Genomic DNA, 25,978 nt, shown 5'->3' with positions numbered 1-25,978 from the left:
TAAAAGAATCCTTTTGACCCACTAGTGACAACACTCCCACCTCGCTGTCACATTAAACCAATTTACTCGACAGCTTTAGCTTCCAGCAAATTAACATAAGATGAAAGAAAGGTTTTGGTTTGTTTCATTTTGTTTCTTGAAAATACATATCACATACAAATTTTGAAATTACAATTTACATTATTATTTGCACATTAGCAAATTTTAATTTGTCATTATCTGGTTCAAAATTCTATGTGAATCTTAACATTTACTATTATAGACTCCTTTTAATGTCATAATCATTTGCAAGAATTTTTAGATCTGATCTAATGGTTGCTGCATACACCACCTTTATGTAATTTATAGAAGGAGCATCTAAGTTGTTAAACAAAGAAATCTTTTGGACAATAATCTGTACACTTATATTTTATGACACTTTTATAAAGGCATATATTTATCAATTTTATTCTGATGATAAGATTCAGGAAAAGTGAGGCCATACTAGGTAATGAGAATTTTATTTTCCAATCTGGGATCATCTATGAAAATTATTGTACCAATATTATGAGATGAAGACAAATTCCCCTGTTAAATGCTGAAACCTGGAGAAAAGTAACAAAACACAAGTAACAAAATATTTACCTCAAATCATCAATTTCTAACTGAATTTCATTCTCTTGCTTCTCAAAATCTTTCTTCTTGGTAAGAATTATTTGATACTGGTCTGCAACATACCCATCTAAGTGAGCCAATAAACTCTTGACCTTTTCATCATCAAACTGCTGAATTCCAAAGAAATCTGAAATAGGATAAAATTTTACACTTTATACATAATTTTCTAAAACATGGTTTATATGTACACTTTTATCAAACTTCAACATCGTCACTCTATAAAAGATTTACTAATACAGTAGTACCTCAGGATACGAAATTAATCCGTTCCGAAGCGGCCTTCGTAACCTGATTTTTTCGTATCTTGAACCACATTTTACATGTAAATTGCCTAATTCGTTCCAAGCCTACAAAAACACCCCAGTAAATTATTTCCAGGCTTACAACACATGTTCTAGGGTTACGACGCCGATCCAACGGAAGAAATATGGCTCCAAAAAGGCAAAATACTGTACATACTTGAGTAATATTCAACTGCATGTAATGTTCAACCCCATTTTTACTGCATATATTAGGACTTTAGCATATGTCCCTTAGCAATAAGCGTAGCCTATTAGCAGTTGCTACTGTAGCCTAGTCTATGATTCTGACATCTAAACCTAAGAAGCTAAAAGCTTAGAATATGCCAATAAAATGTATAAATAATCAGTATGTACACATTTCAAATAATTATTAATTAATCATTAACTATAATAATAAAAAAAAGCTTCCAACCTTTTGCTTACATTCAACATTACGAGTAGCGAACGATCGCCAAGCAACCACTTTTACCTAGCACACAGTATAATAATCATAAATTTTCACAATCTCTCTTCAACATACTGAAAACTACCAAACCAGTATAATAATATATATATAATAATATAATACCTTGATATATATATTATAACTAATAATATATATATATATATCACTAATATATAATAATATATATAATAATATAGATATATATTATATATATAAATATATCTTTATAATATAGATATATATAATTATAGATATTATATATATATACTATCTACATATATATATTATTATATATATATATATATGAGATAATATATATTATATATAATATATATATATTATAATGTCAGTGATGTGTATATATTATTATATAGATATACCTATCATAGATATATAGATTATATATAGATATATATGAATAGATTAATATAATATATATACTATATATATATAGATAATTATAGATATATATATATATATCATAATTATTATATATATATGATATATATAAGATATATATTATAATATTTATAGATGTCTGTAATATATATATCTATAATAACAGTAGAACCCTTGGACCGCACGAACACAATCCGTTCCTAGAACCTTGGTCGTGTTCCAAAATTTTCGTTGACTTTTTTTTTTTTTTTTTTTTTTTTTCTTTTTTTTTGACTCGGAGATAATTTCCGCCATAAGGTTTCAATGGGAAAGGGAATAATTTAATTGGTTCTGACCCCGTGTGTTTTGAGTACCCCCTGACGAAGCCAATATATATTATGTATATTTTGCCTTTTTTACACTAAAGATAATGTTTAAAAGTCAGTTGTAAAAAACCCTTTAATATATGCTAAGGTTAAGAATAATTAAAATTTAAAATGGTAAAACTAAAAGTGCACTAAAAAAAACGGTTTGTAAAGTGAACAACCGTACTATGACTGGCCGAGTACTTTCTGGGCTTGACCGGGGTACAAGAGAAGAGGAGGTTTGGGGTGGGTGGGTGGGAGGAGGTTTTTTTTTTTTTGGTTTTTTTATTAAAAATTGTGCGGAAGGAAGAACCCTCCCCCATCCAGGTCTGGGGAGATCTCGTTTGACCGGAGATTCAACCTCCTTCTAGGTTTTTTTGGTGAAACAATTTCAAAACCTTAAATCGAAAAACAATGGTCTGTTGCCCTTTTCCTTTCCTTGCATAACTTTTCTTGAAAATGGCTCATTACAAATTGTTTTCATTGGGAGCATATTCACATCCTGGTTACGTAACAATTTTGTCCGGATGATACAATTCATCAAGGCAACCCTGGACATCAGTTCCACCACTTTTCCATGGCGGCTTTTATCGACATCACTGCTGACCATCTGTTAACTCCTCCCCACCGCCCCTCTTCGTCAGTTTGATTTCGTTTTCTTTATTTCCAATGGTTATTCTTCCTCTGCACCCCTCCTTCTCACCCATCACCGCTTCACCTTTCTTACTTTCACCACCACTCTTCAATCTTCTTGAGGGCCCCATTATGGAAGAAAAAATCCCCAACAAGTTTTTAGACGCAAAAAATGCTATATAAGCGGAATTGATCGAACGTCTTGTACAAACAATGAGATGAGACAATAAAGAGCGATGCGGGGTGACGCCGTGCGATGTGGGCGGCTGGAGGATGGCTGTTCCCATGGCAACTCAAACGCTCTCAACGTGTGGCTGGGCGATTTGCTGCCGATTTTGTTTTTCAAATGTTGTTTTGTTTCTAAAAATTAAAATTAGTTTGTGAAACAAAGTGAATTGTTTATTTTCAAGCCAAAGAATTTCCCAGCATTTTACAAATGTTCAATGTCTCAAATTAGCTTCATTGGACCCAAACAGAATTTTTATTTTCCGCATTTTTTTTTTGTTCGTATCTCAAACGTTAGTTCGTAGGTCAAGGGTGAAATTTTAACCTAAAATTTAAGGTTGGGGATCGGGGATCGGTTGTACCGGGCGGGTCAATGCGTTCGTTGAGTTCAAGGGTCTTACTGTATATATATATATATATTATATAATTATATATATATATATATATATATATATATATATTATAGATATAGAATATATATTAGATATATATATATAGAGATCATTATAAAACTTCCAACCTTTTGTTTAACGTTCTTAACACTGACGGATAGCAAACAATCAAACCTAGCAACCACTTTTACCTAGCACACATTACCAGTAAGTAATCCCACAAAGTTTTCATTGATTCTCTCCTTCCAAACTATTGAAACTACCAAACAGTATAATAACCATTCAGAAATTTCTATTCTTTATTATTATATTTACTTTTACCTAATGGAGATACCGAGTTACTGGCAGCTATCAATGAAAACTATAATATTAAAAACAGGAAGAAGGAAAAATTCTAGAAAAATATTTGTTGGCTTCGATGATTAGCTGTTAATTTATTTGAAGATATTTTATGATATCTATCGCCACAATTTTTTGTTTTTTTAAATTGTTAATGTATTGCATGTACTTATTTTCAAATTTAAAAGAATTATATACAAATGATTACGATTAATATAATATATATATACGATATATATATATATAATTATTATATAAGATATTAATATAATTATATATCTATTATATATATTATATAGAATATATATATATATTATATGTAATATACATGTTATATAATCCAAAACCTTTTGTTTACGTTCAACACTTAACGAGTAGCAAAAACGATCACCTAGCAAACAACTTTTACCTTATGCAACAACATTACAGTAATCACAAATTTTCTTTTCATTATCTCTCTTCAACTAACTGAAACTTACCAAACAGTATAATAAAACCGATTCAGTTTCTATTCGTTTATTCTGGAGATCTTTACCTAATGGAGATACCGAGGTACTGACAGCTATTAATGAAACTAATTCAATGGACATTAAAACAGAAGAACCAATTCTAGAAAATATTTGCTGGCTTGGATGAATAGTAGTCTTTGAAATAATTTTTATATTTTTACGATATTTAATTCACACAAATTTTTTTTCAATTAAAGTGTATTGGCATGAATAAGTTTTTCTAAATTTACACCATCCTTTTTACCAAATAGAACGTACGTAGACGACGGGGGTAGAATGCTGACCATAGGAGAGCAGGGTATCTTTATGGCGGTGGGACTAAGCATCAGGAACCAATGGCTGGAGAGAACAGGGGAGGATGGTTGTGGCGAGTATACTCACTTGGCATGTTGCGCTAGTTTTTAAAATTGTTGCTCGTGTTCGGTCCGGGCAAATCTTGGAAGGTTTTTTTTTTTTTTTTTTTTTTTTTTTTTTTTTTTTATTATTTTTTTAAAAACAGTAACAACACCCTTTTTTTTTTTTTTTTTCGTAACCTGAATTATTTTCATTTGCATCAGGTCAAAATAATCTTGCATATTTGCTTTCGTAACTTTGAATGTTTTCGTTAGGTTGGGTAACTTTCGTATTAGTGGGTTGCAAATTTTTAGGCAATACTTTTCTAATTAATTTAATCGGACTATTTTCTTAAAGCTATTACGTAGTCACCCTGTCCTTAAAATAAAACTTTCACACATCCTCAAAGTGCATCCTCTTCCATCTACCAAAGAATCTGTGCATTTCAAACTAACACTGCAGAGATACTGTAATTCTCATGGCTAAAACTCCTCTTCATTTTAAGTATAGCAAATAAAATCCTAGGTCACCCATTCCACATTAAAGGTAACACAAGCTGCTTCAAAATCCCCTCTCCCTAAGAACTAAAGCATACGTACTCTCTTCTTGAATAAAATATCTCTTACTAAATATACCAAGCATACGATGTCTCTATATACATTAATCCTTCAATAATATGGATTAATAAAGCCAAGGGCACATCCGATAATGGCAAATTGAGGATACTGGCGAGTAAAAAATCTAGGGGTGTTCAAGGGCAACTCTGTACACTAACTTTTGTCCAATAATCACAATGAAGATGTAAACAATCCTGTATGCAATTAAACAACAACCATCACACTTTAAACTGAAAACTTTATGCAAAAGGGCAATTACCTACTTTTTTCCATATCTATGATAAAACAGTATAGTACTGGATAATTACATCTTCGAAAAGAAAATGCAACACCTTGTTCTCTCTCACATGAAGAAGCAGTTCAGTAGGCAGGTAGCCTACCTGCATTTACCCACAGCCTCCATGGTTTTATGACAATTAATGTATTTTCATACATCAACTTTCTTATCAGTTGTTACCATATTATATTATCACACACAATTTGGAAAATGTGGAGTGAATTGCTGATCTAGGATAGCCTAGGTGTTATACCCACAGTACCCATTCACATAAGTCAAATAGAATATTACAGCTGTATTTAAGATAGAGGTAAAGATTAATGAAACTGTTATTTTACTTACAGAATCTTTCTTTTAATGCACTGTTTTTTTGTTATATCATCATCGTAATATGAATAAAAAAAAAATAAAAAAAAAAAGTTCGTTCACCATTTTGTAATGTGTTTAATGTTCCTCAGTATCAGCTGATTGAGCCAAAATGAAATGCAAATAGGTGTGTGTGGTGTATTGTGGTGTTTTGTTACTGTATTAGGCTTCAATTTAAAAATATCTCAGTTGTTCTCACCAGAAAATCCATAATCTTTAGTCACATTTTCCAGCACCCTGTTTCGCTCCTTCACCTGAGCGACGTGGTTCTTATAGGCAAACTCAAGGTTTGTTTTGGTCTCTCGCACCTTCTCTATTTCCTTAAGATTCTCTTTTATGTCTCTTGCAATCTGATGAGAATCTGACTCGACCTATTGAAAGATAAAATAATCATTTAGAAATAATTACACGGACACATGTACATTTAACAACACTAGTCCACCCAAAGAGGCACCTTTAGAGAGAGAGAGAGAGAGAGAGAGGGAGGAGAAGGAGAGAGAGAGGAGAGAGGAGATGAGAGAGAGAGAGAGAGAGAGAGTTGTTAACAAGTCTGCAAACTTCTTGCCAACTTTAAAAATATTTTCTACCTATCAAAAACATTCAGTCACTATAACCTCCGTGTGAAAAAAGGTAGGGGAATGCCCAAGTCTTATTGGGTAAGTATATTTTAGTTTTTTACCAGGACCATGAGCTGATTAACAGCCTCCTCCTTAGGATTTGGCCCTGGAAGGAGGATTAGATATTTTTACGTTGACTAGGAATCAAATTGATTACCTAGCAACTGGGAACCTACAGCTTATTGTGGAATCCGAACCACAGTTATAATCGAGAAAGGTATTTCATGTCCACCCGAAATAATAAAATTTCTCTAATTTCCGCGTTGGCCGTTGGGCCGAGAAATCGAACATTGGAACCACCGAGTTAGCAGCCAGAGTGGCGAAGTCCAACTCGGCCAACGTCGGGACTAACGTATTGAGGGGTATTGGCTAGTTTTTTGTGGTATTGGTGAATTTATGGCCGATACCAGCTGATACGTTTTGTATTAGTAATAAGAATTTAATATCCTTCTGGGCTTCCGAAAATGACAATTTGTACAAAATTGCACTTTTTTACCATAACTATACAAACCTGAGGTCCTTTACAATAGGAAGGTACTAGCGGGCAGCTGGGATAGGTCGTAAGGCTTTTCTTTCGAACAAGGGGTTTCGGTAGTTAACTGCTTGGTCCGACAGGCGCGGAGCTGAGCGCGACTGAGGAGGAAAACAACAAAGCACGTTTTGCTTTTGGCCCAAGCAAAAAACTGCAGAGTGAGTGGGTGGCATGAGGTGGGGCTATGTTGTTAAAAGGGACCTCAGGTTTGTAATAGTTAGGAAAAATGCAATTTTGGGACAAATTGTCATGTTTGTTCCGACACGGGCATACAAAACCTTCGGTCCTTTTACAATAGGAAAGATCCATTCCTTGCGTGGTGGGTGGAATCTGAGTCTTTTTGAACAAAGGACTGGTGTTCGCCCAACGCCTTGGAAGTCTCCCATGGTCGTAAGAGCGGAGGGAGGGGGGAGGGATCCACGCCATCTGTCCGATTTGATCGGTGGGGTGTGCAACCGCAGGATCAATGGTTCAGACCTCTGGACCGAGTACTAAGAGAGAGGCAAGCGTATCTCTTCGTACCAGCAATGGTAAGAACTTGTTTTCCTGTACAGGAGGCAAAGATAAAGTCATGGTTTTGACTCTTGTAGGCATCCCACTTCCCCCCATTGTAGAAGGAAGTGGTGGGATATTTCTGCTCCTATCCCTAGTGAAAGGGATAGGATGGGGCGGGCTCTGTCATTTAGCTCACCGGCATCTCGTCCTTATCCAGCAGGGTAATGACCGTATCCCTACTACCCCACAGGTAGAGGGTAGAAAAAGATAGAAAGAGGAAGCCAGTCACTTTCTCATTCACTATCTATTCATACAGTCACACCAGGACTCGATGCTGTTCAGCCTGCTAGGGTCTGGGTTAGCTAGACGACGTGTTGAGCAGCCACCACGGGTCCTAAGGGAAACCGATCCAAGGACCTATGGGCAATATCCAAGAGGTATTAAGGAAGGTGCCGGTGGTCTGGTTGTACCAGACCCTGCCTTCCATACCTGCGCCACGGAGAAGTTCTTACGAAACGCCAACGAGGGGCCAATACTTCTGACTTCGTGAGCTCTCGGACGGGACGTACGGATGTCGTCACTACCATTCAGCCTCATACGCCCTCCTGAAGACCTCACGCAGCCAGGACGAAAGAGTGTTCTTGATACTTCTTTCTTGGTGACCCGTTGCTAACGAAGAGGCGTCGACACTCAGGCCCGAGGTGTCGAGTTCTCTTCAGATAGCGACCGTAGCGTCTCCCAGGACAAAGCAGCATCTCATCCACATCATTATCTGCATGAAGTTCCCGTACTCTCTTCGCCGATGCCAGGTCCAGCAAGAAGAGGGTCTTGTGAGTTCCCTGGGTTGGCAAGGACCTTTGGAGGCTGCTCTTAAGCAAGGAGATCTCGAACGAGTTCGAGATGTCCAATCCCGTCAGTTTCAGGACGAGCGTCAAGGCAGGCTCTGTATCCTTTGACTGTGGGAACTAAGGGGAGCTCCTCGGCGAAGAAAAAAACGAGGAAAACCGCTACCTGCTGAAGAGTGGCTCTGAGAGGAGATAGGCCCCGTCTACGACACCAAACACAGAAGACGGCCGACTTCCCCTGGTACACAGCTGCAGAGGACTGACGGACGTTTCCAGCCATGTTGCTGCGCTACGAAAAAAGCTCTCGTTCGCAAGAGTATGGTGGATAACAGCCAGCCGTGAAGACGTAGGGACTGGACTGCTCGGTGGTACCGCTCGACGTGTGGCTGGGCGAGAAGGTTGTGTCAATGGGGAATTTAAAAAAAAAAAACTCTCGGTTCTCTTGCGAGAAGAGCCAGCAGGTCCGGATACCAAATGGCCTGTGGCCATTGGGAGCCATCAGGATCATCCTGAGATTCGGGATGACCAGTGCTCGACTGATCACCTTGCGAATCAGGCTGAACGGGGGAAAGGCATAGGCGAAGAGGTTGTCCCACGGGTGTTGAAGAGCGTCCTCTGCAGCTGCCCATGGATCCGGCACGGCCGAGAAAGAACACTGGAGCTTCCTGTTGTGCCGGATGGCGAACAGATCCTCGACTGTCGCCCCCACAGGTCGAAGAGCCTTTCCACCACGTCCTGGTGTAGAGACCATTCGGTCCCTATCACCTGATCCCGACGGCTGAGCGTGTCTGCTACTACATTCCTTCCCTGGAAATGTAGCATGCCGACAGCTCTATTGAGTGCGGCCTCGGCCCACTCGTGCACCTGCCGAGTCAACTGATACAAGGGAGAGACACTAGGCCCCCCCTGATTGTGACGTAAGCCACCACCGTGGTGTTGACGTACATCAACACCACTGAGTGTCCCATCAAGCGGTCCTGGAACTCTTGGAGAGCGAGGAACGCTGCCTTGAGTTTCAGTACATTGATGTGAAGGTGTGTCTTGTCGTCTCGTACCACACTCCTGAAGTCCGCAACTCTTCCAGGTGTGCGCCACCCCATAAGGGGTTCCTGTCGTCCAGTCACCCCGGCTAGGTCCTGCCTCACCTCCTGTGTCCGTGACAATGGAAAGCTTGGGGGATCCGTCGCCTGTGACCAAACTCTCCTTCAGTCTCCCTGAAGAGACCGCAGGTGAAGACGCCCGTTAGGGACTGGCTTCCCGAGTGACGACAGGTGTCCGATCACGACTTGCCATCGCTGAGCTACCTGTTCCTGCCGAGACAGGAACTGGTGGCTGCCTCCACCCTGAATCTGCTGATCCGCGAGTCTGTGGGGAAGACTCGCCCTGCTACCGTGTCGATCCGCATACCCAGGTACTTCATCCTCTGCTTGTGCTCGAGATCGGACTTTTCGAAGTTCAGAACGATCCCCAGATCGCGACAGAACTCGAGCAGTCGATCCCTGTCCTGTAGCACTGCGAGCGGTAGCTCGCCAGGACTAACCAATCGTCGAGATACCCCATCAGACGTATCCCGTGCGAATGGGCCCAAGCAGGACACCAGAGTGAACACTCGCGTGAACACCTGTTGGGGCGGTTGAGAGACCGAGGCAACGTGGCCTGAGCTGGTACACCGTCCCGTCGAGGATGAAGCGGAGGTACTTTCTGGAGGACTGATGAATGGGTATTTGTAGATACGCATCCTTCAAGTCCACTGAAAGCATGTAATCGTTCTCCCTGATAGAGTCGAGCACTGCGCGTGCCGTCTCCATCGTGAACCGGGGTCTGGCGACCAACCGGTTAGCGGAGAGAGATCTATCACCGGGCGCCAGCCTCTCGTAGACTTTTCCACCAGGAAGAGTCGGCTGTAAAAGCCCGGGTGACTGATCCGTGCCGATTTCTACAGCTCTCTTTGCTCAGCATGGTCTTGATCTCCTGTCTCAATGCTACGTCCTTCGCATGCCCCTGGAACGTACGCCTGCTGTTGGACCGGGTTGGAGGTGAGGGGTGACCGAGATTCGAAGGTTAATAGATCTCCCTCCCGAAGGACATCTACAATCCAGGTCTCGGCGCCGTGGCGCTGCCAAGTTGCCCAATGGCTGGCCAGGCACCCCCCCACTTCCGCAGCAGGTGAGGGGGAACGCCGTCCTTCCACTGTGAACGTCGTCTGGGTGGGGCTAATCGACACCTGACGGAGAGAGCCGATACCGCTCCGACTCATTCCAGTCCTCGTCGAGTCGAAACCTCAGGAGGACCGAAGGGTATTTAAATACGGTGGTCCGAAGACACGTAGCAACGCCTCTGTCGCAGTAGAGGAGGTGAAGTAGCTTGTTCGAACCGTCTCCAGAACTGAGAGAGCCTTCTTGTCCGGAGACGAGAGACTACCTGGTTCAACCCAGTCGGCAAGCTCCGATCGCGGCAGACCCACCGTCGATTTGGGTTCCCTCTCGGGCCCCAAAACGACTCGAGCTGAGACGTGGCTATCTGCTGGTGGGAGCGGCGATCCTTCCCCGAGATCATTGTGCTGACGAATCAGCGCCGTAACCTCGACAAAGTCCCTCTGGATCTCGGAAGTCACAGCATCTTGCAGAGTGGACCGTTAACGCCTTCGAAACAAGAGCTATTCCGAGAACCTTCCTCCTAAGAAGGGGGAAACAGCGACAGCCCTCTCGGTCTTCCTCATCCACTTGCGCATACGTCCTGGCCGGTCCCAGAACACGTGCCTGGCACGTAGGGCGTTGTGGTGGGATCATGAGGGGCGACACCCCTCACGATCACTCCTCATACCTCGCCCCTACCCGGGTGTAACCCGAGGAGGTTGAAGGTACGGGAGAGGCAGACCTGACGCTCCCTCATTGCTCGCTGGCAGCACCAGCAGGCTTTGAGGGCTGCAGGCGATCGTCAACCCGCGGTGTGGCGATCGAGCTGCAGGCTGGTCGAACCGTCTCCTGTGGAGAACGGCTGGACTGAGCACAGCGGCCCCGATCTCGAGTATCAGAAGAGCTGGTGCTGGTTGCCGTACCCGGTCGCTTTCTGTGAGAGCGACGGTCAGGCGACCTGCAGGCTCCACTGTCACAGTGAGAACCGGTTGCTGTCCCACGGCACGTCACGTCGCTGGTTCCAGCCGTGGCTGGCACCGGCAAACGGGGGGAGGACCTCTTCCCAGCCTCAGCCCGTGGTTCGGTCGTGGACCGTCACGTCCCCGGGTAGCCAGCTGTTCGCCGCGAGAGTGAGAGCTGGTCTGGTGAGAGTCGCATAAGCGGCTGTCACCAGTCTTCCGCCCCGTGCCGTGAACCTGACGCTGAGCGGACTCAGAGGTCTGGTTCCCTGGCTGCACGGTCGCTGTAGGCGACCGTACACTCGGTACCTCCCGCGAACGAGACGAGAGGCCGAGACGGACCCTGATGCAGTGGCAGAACCACTGACACCAGGCGAGGAAGTACCGGTGTTAGCCGGTACCCACTGGTCCCCGTAGTCGTCTTCCTTGCGGAAGAAGAGACGGGCCCCGCTCCCGAAGGAGCAGGAGGACCAGCGGAAGGAACCCTCCCGTCCCACCGAGGTGAGACGGGTCCCGAGAAGCTCCCGAGGGAGACTTCTTAGGAGGGAGGAGGCAACCTTCTTCTTCCTCGGCTGTGAAGCCTTAGAAGTCGAAGGGGAAGAGGCGGCAGCCGACGACGATGAAGAAGATGAAGACGACGACGACGACACCTTCCTCCTCTTCTTCGTCAGCTTCCTCAGGGACAGACGTAAGATCTGCTATCCAGGGCGGAGCCGGGGCTGCTGTAGCCGAAGCCACAGGGCCGGACGCACCTGTACAGACAGACCAAAGTCTGGGGTAGTACCACCACGAACAGGGGACGACATCAGCAGGTATGGGGCATCTCAGGAACCAGCAGGCACAGCCAGCACAGCATCGGTAGGGACAGCCAGCGCAGCAACGGCAGGGACAGCCAGCGCAGCAACGACAGGGACAGCCAGCGCAGCAACTGCATGGACAGTCAGCCCAGAATCGGCAGGTACGGCAGGCAGCACCGGAAACACAGGAAGTGGAGCAGCAGCCACGCAAATCCTGGTACTGGCGGCAGGTCCACGGGGCGAGCTCTAGGGCAGCGGAAGTGTGGTCGCTGCAGCGCGGCAACCACGAGCGCGGCGGCACGCCCCCCTCTCGGTAGCGGCGAACGGCATTCACAGCGGCTGTAGGCAAGACTGTTACCACGGAGGCGAGTACACCAGGTGAGGAGGGGACGTCGTCACCTGGTTGCGTGGTCACCACTCCATGGGTGACCGCAGTAGGCCCAGACATAGAACCGCAGCCGCCCCTGGACACTAGCACGCCCTGCAAATGGAAGGACGCCCATACCTCACCAAGGTTCCACCCTCGTGGCAGTAGCACCTGCGGAAATAACAGTAGTAGCGATTAGTGGGGGGAAGTCCCCTCGCGCGGGGGGGTGAGCCCTCTCCGAACGAGTGGAAGACCCCTAATACAATTGTACATCGGGCACCGAGCGCCCTGCCCCCTCCCCCGCGCTCGAACGGATCGGGCGAGGAGAAGAACGCCGATAACCTCCCCCCCCCCCAAGGGGAAAGGGGAGGGCCATCTGTGGGAGCTGAGCGGGGTGGGGGGGGGGGGTTCTCGTTCCCCACCCCCGCACAGTACCCATGTACCCAACAACAATATAAGAGCCCGGAGACAATCGTGCCATCGGCCCGAATGCAAGGGCATAAGGATCAATTCCCTGACTGAGCGGAACTTGAACCAAATAAAACATTGATGCAATCAAAAATAAGGAATAAAATGAAAATGCATCTTGCATACGATTCACTTCACAATGAATAAGGGCTCGGATCGAGCGCATTTGCGCCCTAGGTACCGAGCGCAAGGGTGAAAGGATCAATTCCTTACCTTTATGGATCAAGGTTTCTGGAAACCTTGATCCATAAAGAATTGATGCAATCAAAAAATATATAAATGAAAATGAAAAAGACTACTGCGCTTGCGAGTTCACTTCATACAAATAAAAAGGGGAAGGATCAATTCCCGTGGAATAGCGGAAACATTGATCCCAGTAAAACAATGCAATCTCAATAAAAAAATGAAAATGAAAAAGAACTGCACTTGCGATTTCACTTCATTCAAAATAAAAAAAAAAGGGGGAAGGATCAATTTCCGGGTAAGCTCGGAACTGATCCAAAATGAGAGTATTGCTACAATCAAAATAATATATGAAAATGAAAAAGAATACTGTACTTGCGATTCCACTTCCATACTAAATAAGTTTCCGTGCCGAGCCGCATTCGTTTGGCAACGGGTCATACAGGTCAAAAAAAATATAAATGAAAAGAGCTTACTTACGATTTTCACTACACATTTCCAACCCAATCTACGCTCGGAGCGAGTGCTCCCGCCCTCGGCACCGAGCATACACAATACGAGGATCATTTTTGGGAAAATGAATTCCCGCACTTACGCCCTTCAGTCCCGGCACTCAGGTAATCGGAGGGCGTGGTGACACCAAGATCTTTAATTCACAATTGAATTCAATGAAATGATTGTACTTACAATTCAATTTCACTAGATAATAGAAAAAGAAAAACACAATCATGCGAAAGCAACGACGATGAAGCGGGCAGAGAGCGATAATACACGTCCACACGCCAGCAGGCCGAAAGCAAGTGGTTTGTTTACCTCCCAGTCGCGGCGCTGCGCGCCGTCGGACAAGCAGTTAAACTACCGAACCCCTTGTTCGAAAGCTTACGACCTATCCAGCTTGCCGCTAGTACCTTCCTATTGTAAAAGGACCGAAGGTTGTATGCCGTGCGGAACAAATATATATTTTAACAAAGCCCACCAAACCAGAACCTTTCATAATCTAAATAAATGAGACAGTTAACTGTTTCTAGACAATATATAAATAAAAAATCAGAATAAAAGTATAGGCTATATTAATGATTTCAGATTCATCGTCACCCCATGAACTTGAGTAAGCACTACGTACCTAATTTGTTAAAAGTCTTCTAATGGTAGCAATAATATAAGCCAAACTGTATCCAGGTATAAAAGGGATTAAATACTAAATAGTTATAATTGATGTTCCTTTTCAGTTATATTTATATGACCTTTCAACTTTTGAACCTTTAATATACAATAACAGAGAACAAGAATGATTTTAGTAACAATATATATTCTCTTGAATAACAGAAATATGGAGGTAACAAGTATTGGTATCAGTATATTGGCTTTAAAACTTGGTAACAGTATCAGGCAAAATTTGTATCGGTGCATCCCTACAAATAAGTACTGGTAAAAACATACATTTAGAAATACGTTTTTTTTGTTTGTATGGTGTTTTTACGTTGCATGGAACCAGTGGTTATTCAGCAACGGGATTTAGAAATACGTACTATTCAACACCACATCAAACCCAAAATAAGGCTAAACATCAACATCTCTTGGTAACAGTTAATTCCTACAGAAAGACTGTAATGTTCTTAGTGTGCTGCCAAGAGTTTGAGGCCCATTCAGTAATTCATAGCATAGGATTCTTAAGGGAGTTTCATATGAAGTTACAGGGGGAGCACAATAAAAACCAAAGGAAGTTGTTTAGGAAATGGTCTTACTGTAGTCTGAGAAACTTTTCCTCAAATAATACAGCAAGTACAATTCACTGTCATTATCTCTACATAATATATCAATCTTCAAAAAACTGTCCACCAAACTGCAATACCCTTGAGCAGAACACTACAACTACATTTTTTTTTAAAGGTTGTAACCATTTAATGTAATTTGAGATCAAACTATGTACACTTGAAAATCAAATGCCTGGCTTTTTATCAGGTATCTTGCCAATTTTACCATGAGAGAATAACCTTAAATGAAAATTGCAACCTGAAGCAAAATAATGTTAATGACAAAAAACAAAAGGACTGGTTGAAAAGCATAAGGCATAAGGTAACACATCTGGGGACAAAGCAATATTGCAAAGAACAATCAGAAATGCCTAAAACACACCAAACACGCAACACCAGATGCAGGAACTCCATCCCTCTTCCTGGGCCAATACACCAGGAGAGCGAAGCACAAACATGTTCCTATATTATGCTTAAGCTGAATGAGGGCATTTAAAACAGTCTTGAAATTATTTCTAGGGTGGCACTTTTAAAGTAAAATCATCATACTGCTGGTTATTTCTTCTAATACTAACAAGAGAATAATGTACATGATGCATGATCAATAAAACAACACATGGAAGGAAAGAGTAGGAAATCACTAAGTAAGAACTTACTCTCCTTAATTCCCTTTCTTTCTTCTCCAAATCTCGCTGGAAATCTTGTATCATGCGTGTCAATTCCATATCAGAGCAAGTGAACTCTTCATTCTGCCCGGCTCGGAGTTCCTCTTGTGCTGTCCTAAGGTTCTCCAGTTTTCCTTTCTTTTGCACTGTAATTATGTGATGAGGCAATACAAACTCATATACGTACAACACATTTTGTAACTTTCAAAAATCCAAACCAACTGGATCTTCCATCCAAACACCTGCCTCTTCTAGTCATTTATCTAATTACAAAGGCAGGAAAAAATCATTACCAGATTTGCAACACAACAACAATCATACTTACAATATGACAGCTTAATTTCATTCAAGTTGTTTTCAATTTTCTTAATTTCATTCAGTCTCTCACAAATGGGAACCATGTCATCCTGAAGTTGTTTTTTCTTGTCACGCAACTTTACTAATGAATCTTCTTTTTCCTTGAGACACTTTCTTTTGTCATCTGCCTCCGCTTTCCACAGTTTTAGGCCACTAAGTAACTGGTCCATCACTTTCACTTCTAGAATAAAAAAAAAAACCAGCTGTGAGAAAGGAGGTTTGAAATTCAGAACATAGACCATCCTAAATAGAAGTTAAAACTAAATATCTTGTAGTTAAAATAATAATTATGCTAGTATTTCATTGCTCGTTGGTGTAGGGTACCCGTTACCCAGTCCATCTCAAGCTATTGAGTCAAAGTTCAATTCTCACAAAGCATTTATGTATCAATAAGGCAAAATATTATATAAATAAAATGTAGTCACAAGAGAAGCATACCAAATACATACATACAAATGTTAAAGGAAAAGAAAAAAATACCAAAAACATACAAACAAATGTTATGGAAAAGAAAAAAAGACAAGTGCAGAAAACTAGGAAGAGAAGATTTCTTTGGTGAGGGAGAGTTAAGCCTTAACTTGCAAGAAGCAATCTTGGACATTGGTAAGGGATATGACAGCTGAAGATAGGATCCTATAGAGTCAGCCAACTTTACCACTGGAGTAAAACTCTGTGACATGGAAGTTGTATGCCTCTTGTCCTTCTTTCTCTAGCTAAACTTTTCCCACTGAGGACACCCAATTCACACGGCCACAGATGAAGAAGACATAAAACGGCCACAAGGTTGCACAAGACCCTTCACATCTATATCTATGTTGCTTTTGTTTATTCTCCAAGTGAAAAACACATCCGAGAAAACAATACAAAATACAAACAAAATAACAAGCAGGAAAAACATATAAAATAAGGAATATGAATTAAGCTGCATCCATCCAGTGGTGAAGTAGAAGCAGTAGCACTTCACTCAACACAGTTGACAAGCTAGGAGCCTTCCTAGTACCCCAATACAAACAAAATAACAAGCAGGAAAAACATGATATTGTTAGTATACAATAAAGTTTTGTACATACTTACCTGGCAGATATATACTTAGCTTAGGTCTCTGACGTCACGACAGAAAATTCAAAACTCGCGGCACCGCTACCAGGTAGTCAGTGATCTACCTTACCCGCCGCTGGGTGGCGGATGTAAGAACCAGTCCCCTTTCTTGTCAGATTATTTCTTCCACCTCTCCTGAGGGGGAGGCTGGCGGGCCATCAATCGTATATATCTGCCAGGTAAGTATGTACAAAACTTTATTGTATACTAACAATATCATTTTTGTACATGAACTTCCCTGCCAGATATATACTTAGCTGATTGACACCCTTGGTGGAGGGAAAGAGACACATACTCACCTAGAAAGTGGGGACAACACATGTTAAAGGAATAAAAAATATAAACCTCTGGTTCTTACCTGATTTAGACAAAAGACTTCATAGTTACTGTCTATTAGTCTGCGTTGCCTAAAGTCTCTCAGCGAGGGCGTGACCTATGGCTGAAGAACTCTTTGGGTCTACCAATGGGAACTGAGTCCACTTACTTGGCAGAATCCAAGCAGGGTCTGGTCAATGGGGATCAACCCGCTTACATGCCAGAGCCTATCACTACCAATTGCAAGGAGCCCTCAAGCACAACCGATCACCTAACCAAATACTAATATTAGTATACGAAAGAAGGAGCTGCCTCCTGCGAACCTCCTTCGTACAAACCAAAAACTCAAAATTAAAACTAACAGGGAAAAAGATAAAAAGGATGTGTTTCAGCTCCCTGCCCCAGCACTGAATCCGCCGATACGTAAGGGCCTAGCCCAAAACACTTTTCATACGTAATCGATACGTCTTTTAGGTAGTGATTGGAGAAGACTGATTCACACCTCCAAAAAGTGGCCTTCATGAGGTTTGCAATGACATATCTTCTGAAAGCCAAAGACGTCGCGATGGCCCTTACTTCGTGCGCCTTGACTTTCAGAAGACTAAAACTGTTGCTGATTGCATGAAGTGTGGGCTTCTCTAATAACCTTCCTGATAAGAATGAGAGGGCATTTTTAGATAAGGGCCTACTGGGGTCCCTTACAGAGCACCAGAGATTGCTCTCATTAGCAGCAAGTCTTCTCTTCCTCTGAAGATAAAATTCAGGCTTCTCACCAGGCAAAGAGATCTCTCCTCTTCTGTCCCAACTAAGGAGGATAAGCTTTTAATTTCGAAGCTCCTGGGCCACGGTGAAGAAGGGTTTTCATTTTTGGCTAGGAAAGCCGGAAGAAAAGAGCAAAAACCGCGGAGCCTCCTTGGAAACCTACCTCACCTTCTAGAGCCTGCAGCTCGCTGACCCTCTTCGCTGAAGCTAACGCACAGAGAAAAAGTCTTCATCGAAAGGTCTCTGACGAAGCTGTATGGGAGGTTCGAACCTTGAGGACCTCAGGAAGAGCAGCACGACATCTAGATTCCAGCTAGGAACTAAGGAGGAGGTTCTTTTGACCGTCTCAAAAGATTTGATTAAATCATGGAGGTCCTTGTCTTCGGATATGTTTAATCCTCTATGACGAAAACTGAGGAAGCATGCTCCTGTAGCCTTGATGGTGGAGACTACTAACCCGCATTTTTCCCTCAGGAAGATAAGGAAATCTGCTATCTGAGTCACAGAGGTACTGGAGGGGAGGAAACTTTATGAGTCCTGCACCAACGTCGATAAACATCCCACTTCGACTGGTAGACTCTAGATGTGGAAGGTCTACGTGCATTGGCAATAGCCCTTGCAGACTTTGCCGAAAAGCCCTTAGCTCTGACGAGACTCTTGATAGTCTGAATCTAGTCAGACTGAGAGAGGGGAGGTTTTTGTGAAACCTGTCGAAGTGGGGCTGTTTGAGCAGATCGACTCTTAAGCTGGTATCACACTAGTCATTTCTTGCTCGTGGTTTTGGCCAGCATCCAGCCGATGCTCGCGAGCAAAAGTGTTGTATCGTCACACTAGGAACTCGTGGTTTCGAGAGGCCGTAGGAAAAAGTAAAACAAAAAAACTGATCAGCTGATATCATCATGGCGCCCAGAAATTGTCGGACTGTTGCAAGATGCGCTGCAGTGGTTTATTTCTCGGAAACTTACGTGAATGCAAGAGTAACAAAACACGTTTGTGGGTTCAAGAGTGACTCAGGAGAGTACGTCTTATCAGCAGCAGCCATCTTGTTTGTTTACACTATGCTGTGGCTCGCGGCTCGTGCTGGCTGCTTCCCGTCCTGCTGGGAAGCTAGAATCTCGAGCTAAAAGCTCCCGGTTTTTCATTCTCGGCAGCAACGGCTCGCTGCTCGAGAAAAAATGCTTAGTGTGAGGCCAGCTTTAGTGGTAGGGATCTTGGAACATCCACCAGCCATTCCAGTACCTCTGTGAACCAGCTGTGGGCGGGCCAGAACGGAGCTATCAAAGTCATCCTTGCTCCCTCTGAAGCTACGAACTTCCTTAACGTTTCCCCTAGAATCTTGAAAGGTGGGAACGCGTAAAGATTCAGGTTTTTCCAATCCATCAGGAATGCATCTATTGCCACTGCTCTTGGGTCCGCAATAGGGGAGCAGTATAGATCTATCCTCGCATTCCTGGAGGTCGCAAAGAGATCGAGATGGGGCCTGCCCCAAGTCCTCCACAGCTCCTGGCATACGTCCGAGTGCAGAGTCCACTCTGAGGGAAGGACTTGATTCCTTCTGCTTAGCAGATCCGCTCTGACATTTCTTTCTCCCTGTACGAACCTGGTGAGAAGACTTATCTTCCTTTCCTCTGACCACAGGAGGAGCGATCTCGCTGTCTCGTACAGGGAGAAAGAGTGAGTCCCCCCCTGTTTCCGAATGTAAGCCAGGGCTGTGGTGTTGTCCGAGTTGATCTGAACTGATTTTCCCTTTACGAGGGGTTCGAAGGTTGTGAGAGCTAACCAAATCGCTGTTAGCTCTTTCTTGTTGATGTGCCAGGACACCTGATCCCCCCATCCAGGTGCCTGACACTTCTCTCGACCCGAGAGTAGCTCCCCAACCTATGTCCGAAGCGTCTGCATATAACACTAGGCTGGGGTTCTGAACCTGCAAGGAAAGGCCTTCCTTGAACAGTAGAGGGTCTAGCCACCAACGTAGATCCTCCTTTATCTCTTGCGAAATCTTGAACGCAAAGTCCAGACCTTGAGATCTTCGATTCCAGTTCCTCGTCAGGAAGAACTGTAGGGGTCTGAGGTGCAACCTCCCCAGAGAAACGAATTGCTCCAGCGAGGAGAGTGTCCCCAACAGACTCATCCACTCCCTCGCTGTGCATACATCTTTCTCTAGAAAGATTGCTACCTTCTCCAAACCTCGGGTTATCCTCTCTGGGGAAAGGATACGCCCGAAAAACCCTGAGAAACCATCAGAATCCCCAGATAGATACGCTCTTGACTGGGATTAGCTGTGACTTCTCGAAATTCACTAGCAACCCCAGAGAAGCTGCTAGATTCAACATCAATCGTAAGTCCTCCAGACATTTCTCCTTGGATTTGGCCCTGATAAGCCAATCGTCCAAGTAGAGGGAAATCCTCACTCCCTCGAGATGAAGCCACTGAGCAACGTTCTTCATTAGCCCTGTGAATACTTGGGGGGCCGTGGAAAGGCCGAAGCATAGAGCCCTGAACTGAAAAACGTTCCCTCCCCACATGAATCTGAGAAATTTGCGAGAAGAAGGATGGATCGGCACATGGAAGTAAGCGTCCTGAAGGTCCAGTGACACCATCCAGTCCCCGGGACGAAGAGCTGCTAAGACTGATGAAGCCGTCTCCATAGCAAACTTCCTCTTCTTCACAAAGACATTCAGGGCGCTTACGTCCAGAACCGGCCTCCATCCTCCTGAGTTCTTGGGAACTAGGAACAGACGGTTGTAGAAACCCGCGGAAAGAGGGTCCTGAACCATCTCTATTGCCTCTTTCTCTAACATCAGCTCTACTGCTAGAGCGAGGGCTTGATTCATTAGTGGGTCTTTGTATTTGGCCACCAGTTCCCTTGGAGTGGTGGTCAAAGGTGGTCTCGAGATAAAGGGTATGAGGTATCCCCTCTTGATGATAGCGAGGGACCAGTTGTCCGCCCCCTTTCGTGCCTAGACATCTGCAAAGTTCAGAAGTCTGGCACCCACAGTTGTCTGGAGAACACACGAGCTACTTCTTGGCCCTAATAGACCGAGAGAAGGTCCTTCCTCTTCTAGGTGGTCTCGAACCTCTGGAGGAAGAAGAGCGAGACGAAGGGCCTCCTCGAAAGGTTCTTGCCTACTCTGAGTCTCCTTCTTCGTCTCTGTTGGAACGAAGGTTTCGGGATTTCTAGCAGAGCGAAGCCAGCATATCCTGCGTCGCTTTTGCTGACAACGAGCTGGAGATGTCATTAATTATCTTCTTCGGGAAGAGTTGCGGAGAAAGTTGGGAATACAACAAGGAAGCTCTCTGTGCGTGAGAAACAGCCTTGGTAAGAAAAGAGCAGAAACGGCCCTCTTCTTTACTACTCCTGCACCAAAAGTGAAGCAATCTCCCCGGATCCGTCTCTCACTGCTTGTCCATACAAGACAGAACTGCGTGAAGGTCTTCAGGTGAAAGAGTGTCTTGCTCTTGATCCTCTTAGCCAAGACTCCAAGGGTCCAGTCAAGAAAGTTAAAAACTTCTAAGACTCGGAACATTTCCTTCAGAAGGTGATCCAACTCGCTCATACCCCACGTCGTCTTCGCAGAATTAAGCGCCGAGCGACGTGCGGAATCACCAACGAAGAGAAGTCCGAGTCTGCTGAAGAGGGAAGAGTCAGACCCAAGGGCTCTCCTGACTCGTACCCAAAACCCCAATCTTACCCGTCAGTTTGGACGGGGGAAAAGAAAAAAACGTCTGCCTTTCTCTTCTTTTGATACCAACAGTCGTCAAAGTCTTAAAGAAGAGCCTTCTTCATCGACACTGTCGGCTTCATCTTAACGACTGAAGACTTCTTAGCCGTATTGGTCGTAGAAAATAAGGACGGAGGAGACGGAGGAGCAACGGCCGAAAGAGACTCCCCAAAATCTTGCAAGAGGAGGTCAGTCAGTCTCTTATATGAAGAAACTGAAGCATCCTTGGGCAAAATCTTCCTCAGAATCCCCAAGAAATTCTTCCGAAGAATGACGTTTAGAAGTTCTACTGCCCGGAGGAGAGCTAATCCTTTGAGAGCGCCAGTTCGGAGAACGCCTACTAAGGCGAGCGCCTACTGGGAGAAAATCCACTGGGAGAGCGCCTACTAGGAGAAACTCCTACCAGGAGAGCGCCTACTTGGAGAGCGCCTACCAGGAGAGCGCCTCTAGGAGAGCGCCTACTTGGGGAGCGCTACTTGGGTAGCGCCTACTAGGAGAGCGTTCCTACTTGGGACGCCTACTTGGGGTTAGCGCCTACTAGGAGAGCCCTACCTACGCTACAGAGAAGCACCTACTATGGAAGCTCGTCTGTCGGAAACAAAGTCTATATCCACAGAAGAGCGTCTGGATAAGGGAGAGCGCCTATCAGGCTCTCTGCGCCTGCTAGGCTCTAGGCGCCTGCCATCCTCAATACGCCTGCCAGGCTCTTGGTGCCTATCAGGCTCAAAACCCCTACCAGGTTCTTGACGCCTGCCACGGGGAGAGAAAACATCCACAGAGGATTCCCTGTCAGAAGCGCGGCGCCTACTAGGCTCTGAGCGCCTATCCAATCGGGAGTGATCCAACGGAGAAGAAGCTTCCATGCCTACAGGCTCTTGGCGCCTACTAGGCTCTCTTGGCGCCTACTAGGCTCTTGGCGCCTACTAGGCTCCGAGCGTCCGTCAAAGGAGAGTGGCCACCAGGCGAAGAACTCTTCCTTCGCTCCTGATGAAAACGAGGCTCTTGACGTCTGTCAAGCTCTTGACGCCTAAGTGAAGAGGAGCGGAAATCCAAATCCTGAGGAGAGAGCCTGTCCGGCTCCTTACGCCTGACATGCTCACAACTCTTGCTGGGGAGAGAGGAGAGCCTACTAGGAGATTGATCCCGAACTTCAGCCTGCACTTCGACTTCCTGACTACGAGGCTCAAAAACTTCTCTAGCCAGAGGAGGATCTAGCAGAAGGAACGTTCTTAGAACTTCTTCACCGAAGAGAGCGTCCTTCCGACGATGAGAAGTCCCGGCAATAGACTCCGCTAAAGCCGCAATCTGCACCTGCAGACCGCCAGGAATACGCGCAGGAGACCTCATTAAACTCCTCTACAGGAGACGAAGTCTGAGACCGAACAGGAGAAGCGTAAACAGACGAAATCTTGGCTCTCTTGCGTTCCACTTCTGGTTCTTCCGCGAAGGATTCGGGGCTGGAAGGAAGGGCGCAAGGAGCTTACAGGGCCTCTGAGAGGGCGAGACGCTCCGAGGCGCTCCATCTACGCTGAGGAGAAGGCGAAGAAGAAGACGAGAAGCACTGGCGCAAAAACTCCTTCTTGGCTCGATCCAAGGCAGCCTGGAACGAGCAACAGGATCTGCCGAGGGGACGCCTGACCGGTGGGGGTTCTCCTAAAAAACCTTCCTGCGGCTTCGACTTTCCTCCTCCACTGGGTCTGGGGAGTCTGGAAGAGGTCTAAGGCCTGGAGCGGTAGTGACCAGTCAGACGCACCCTCCACTGCACTAGGCACTGCACTGATCACTTGCACTATCATCACTCTTACCTTGTCGAGAGCGAGGCGAGGCTCTCCTTACCTCCTGATCGAGGCTCTCCCGGAAGCAAACTTCCGAAAACGAATCTTTTTTTCGGGTTCAAAGCTGGGCGCAGGGGCTGAAACCGGAGAAGGAACTACTTCTACTACAGGATTCTCAGCGTCAACTTCACTCACCCTCGATCTACTAGAGCTCCTTGAAGAAGCCTTGCGCGCCCTATCCTTCTCTAACTTTCTCACATAAGAAGAAAGAGCCTTCCAACCATCCTCATCCAAATTCTCACACTCTTTGCAAGGGTTAATAAAAGAGCATTCATTCCCTCTACAAGACGTACATACAGAGTGAGGATCTAATGCAGCTTTAGGAAGCCTTACTTTACATTCCTTCACTGAACAAACCCTAAATAAACTAGGTTTCTTAACTTCAGAATCATCCATGATTATTAATTCTAAGAGAAATCCAAAAGAACAATCCAAAAAGCGTATGCCAAGCCAACAAACAAAGGGTACTTCACCAAAATCCAAATCGTCGGCAACGAGAAAGAATTTAACTATCGTAAGGACTGAACAACAGGTGTTGTCCAGCCGGCGACAGAAAATAATCTGACAAGAAAGGGGGACTGGTTCTTACATCCGCCACCCAGCGGCGGGTAAGATAGATCACCTGACCTACCTGTAGCGTGTGCCGCGAGTTTTGAATTTTCTGTCGTGACGTCAGAGACCTAAGCTAAGTATATATCTGGCAGGGAAGTTCATGTACAAAAATATAAAATAAGGAATATAAATCCAAGGGTGAAGTAGAAGCAGTAGCACTTCACTCAACACAGCTAACAAGCTAGGAGCTTTTCTAGCACCCCCAATCTCTCACTAGTGCCATCAATTGGCTAACCTTGTACTAACTAAATTCATTCAATCTTTCCACACAAGATATTCCTCCCTTAAGAGAGGGTGGTTTGTAGTCATGTAGATACAAACAGAAGATTCTGATGAAAGTTTCTTGAGAATATTTCCAAACCATTCATTCATTGCTAATTAGAGAAAGGCAAGAATATATATTTCATTCTTATGATTGTACTGCATTAAAAAATGATCAAGGATCTAGTAATTCACAGTATTCATCAAATATCCATGATCAAGCAAGTATGATCAATCTGAACACATCAGAAATACTGTAGTTTGTTATAGTGTATTTTATTTCAATAAACAACATTCATGCACCAAACAACTGCAAATTAAATTCTTTCCTTTACACAATTATTTATTTCTTATACTGATTATAGATAAGACCAACTGGGTCTCTACTGAATTTTTATCAAGAAGTAATCACAACACAATTCTATTGCTTTTTTCCTTTTATCCTTAAACTTTGTGTAGTATTTCATTCACCCAATTTGTTACATTTTTGTAATTATTATCAAAATGTATCAATGTATAGGTTCCAATACTCTAAGATTATTTCATATTTATCATAAACTGAAAAGTATCCATCCAACAACATATCACAAAGCTCAACATTATGAAAATATAATCTATCAGTAAACAATGTATATCAATCTTCTTCACAAGATTTTGTGCAGGGTTTCCAGTAAAACAAATGAAGATTTCACTTGCAAATTCTAAGGCATGGATGTGAACTATATAATATGCTGGAATACTACTTGATGTGAGTAAAAAGGGAAATAAAATTACTGATATAGCAACCAACACTAGTTGGAAAAAATTAACCTGATAACATATTGTGACGATCAAACCAACCATTGGGCTATGGCATTTATACTAAATAAAAAAGAACATCACAGTCAAAATATTATATGTTGTCTTCGAAACACTCGCACTTGTTTAACCCAAGGATATTTAATGAATAAACCACCTAACTCAGACCCCATATGCAGAAAATGCATGTCAACACTAATATATAAGTATAACAATGTCTACGTAGTATATGAATGTCCAAACTCAAACCAATAGTAAAAATCATTTTATAAACACATCAGTAGAGGAAATTTTGTCAAAAATGATATTGTTATGTTACAATAAAGTTTCATACATACTTACCTGGCAGATATACATAGCTAAGACTCCGTCGTCCCCGACAGAAATTCAATTTCGCGCCACTCGCTACAGGTAGGTCAGGTGATCTACCGGCCTGCCCTGGGCGGCAGGACTAGGAACCATCCCCGTTTTCTATCATATTTTCTCTCTTCCACCTGTCTCCTGCGGGGAGGCTGGTGGGCCTTTAATTGTATATATCTGCCAGGTAAGTATGTATGAAACTTATT

General features: G+C 43.9%; 1 protein-coding gene across 1 annotated transcript in view; it reads right to left on the bottom strand.

Annotated features, from left to right (window-relative positions):
- LOC135226541 (DNA repair protein RAD50-like) overlaps positions 1 to 25,978 on the bottom strand; it is a gene marked incomplete at its 5' end in the record, with an annotated part of 80,703 nt that overhangs the window by 42,578 nt on the left and 12,147 nt on the right. Inside the window, 4 exon segments of the mRNA XM_064266199.1 lie at positions 625 to 781; positions 6,035 to 6,206; positions 15,644 to 15,798; positions 15,978 to 16,190. Of these exon segments, the coding sequence (XP_064122269.1) occupies positions 625 to 781; positions 6,035 to 6,206; positions 15,644 to 15,798; positions 15,978 to 16,190 (697 nt within the window).

The sequence above is a fragment of the Macrobrachium nipponense genome, chromosome 14 (genome assembly GCF_015104395.2).
Source record: "Macrobrachium nipponense isolate FS-2020 chromosome 14, ASM1510439v2, whole genome shotgun sequence".
NCBI classification, from domain to species: domain Eukaryota; kingdom Metazoa; phylum Arthropoda; class Malacostraca; order Decapoda; family Palaemonidae; genus Macrobrachium; species Macrobrachium nipponense.
The sequence above is the reverse complement of the archived record's forward strand: the minus strand, read 5'-3'. Positions and strand labels throughout refer to the sequence as shown.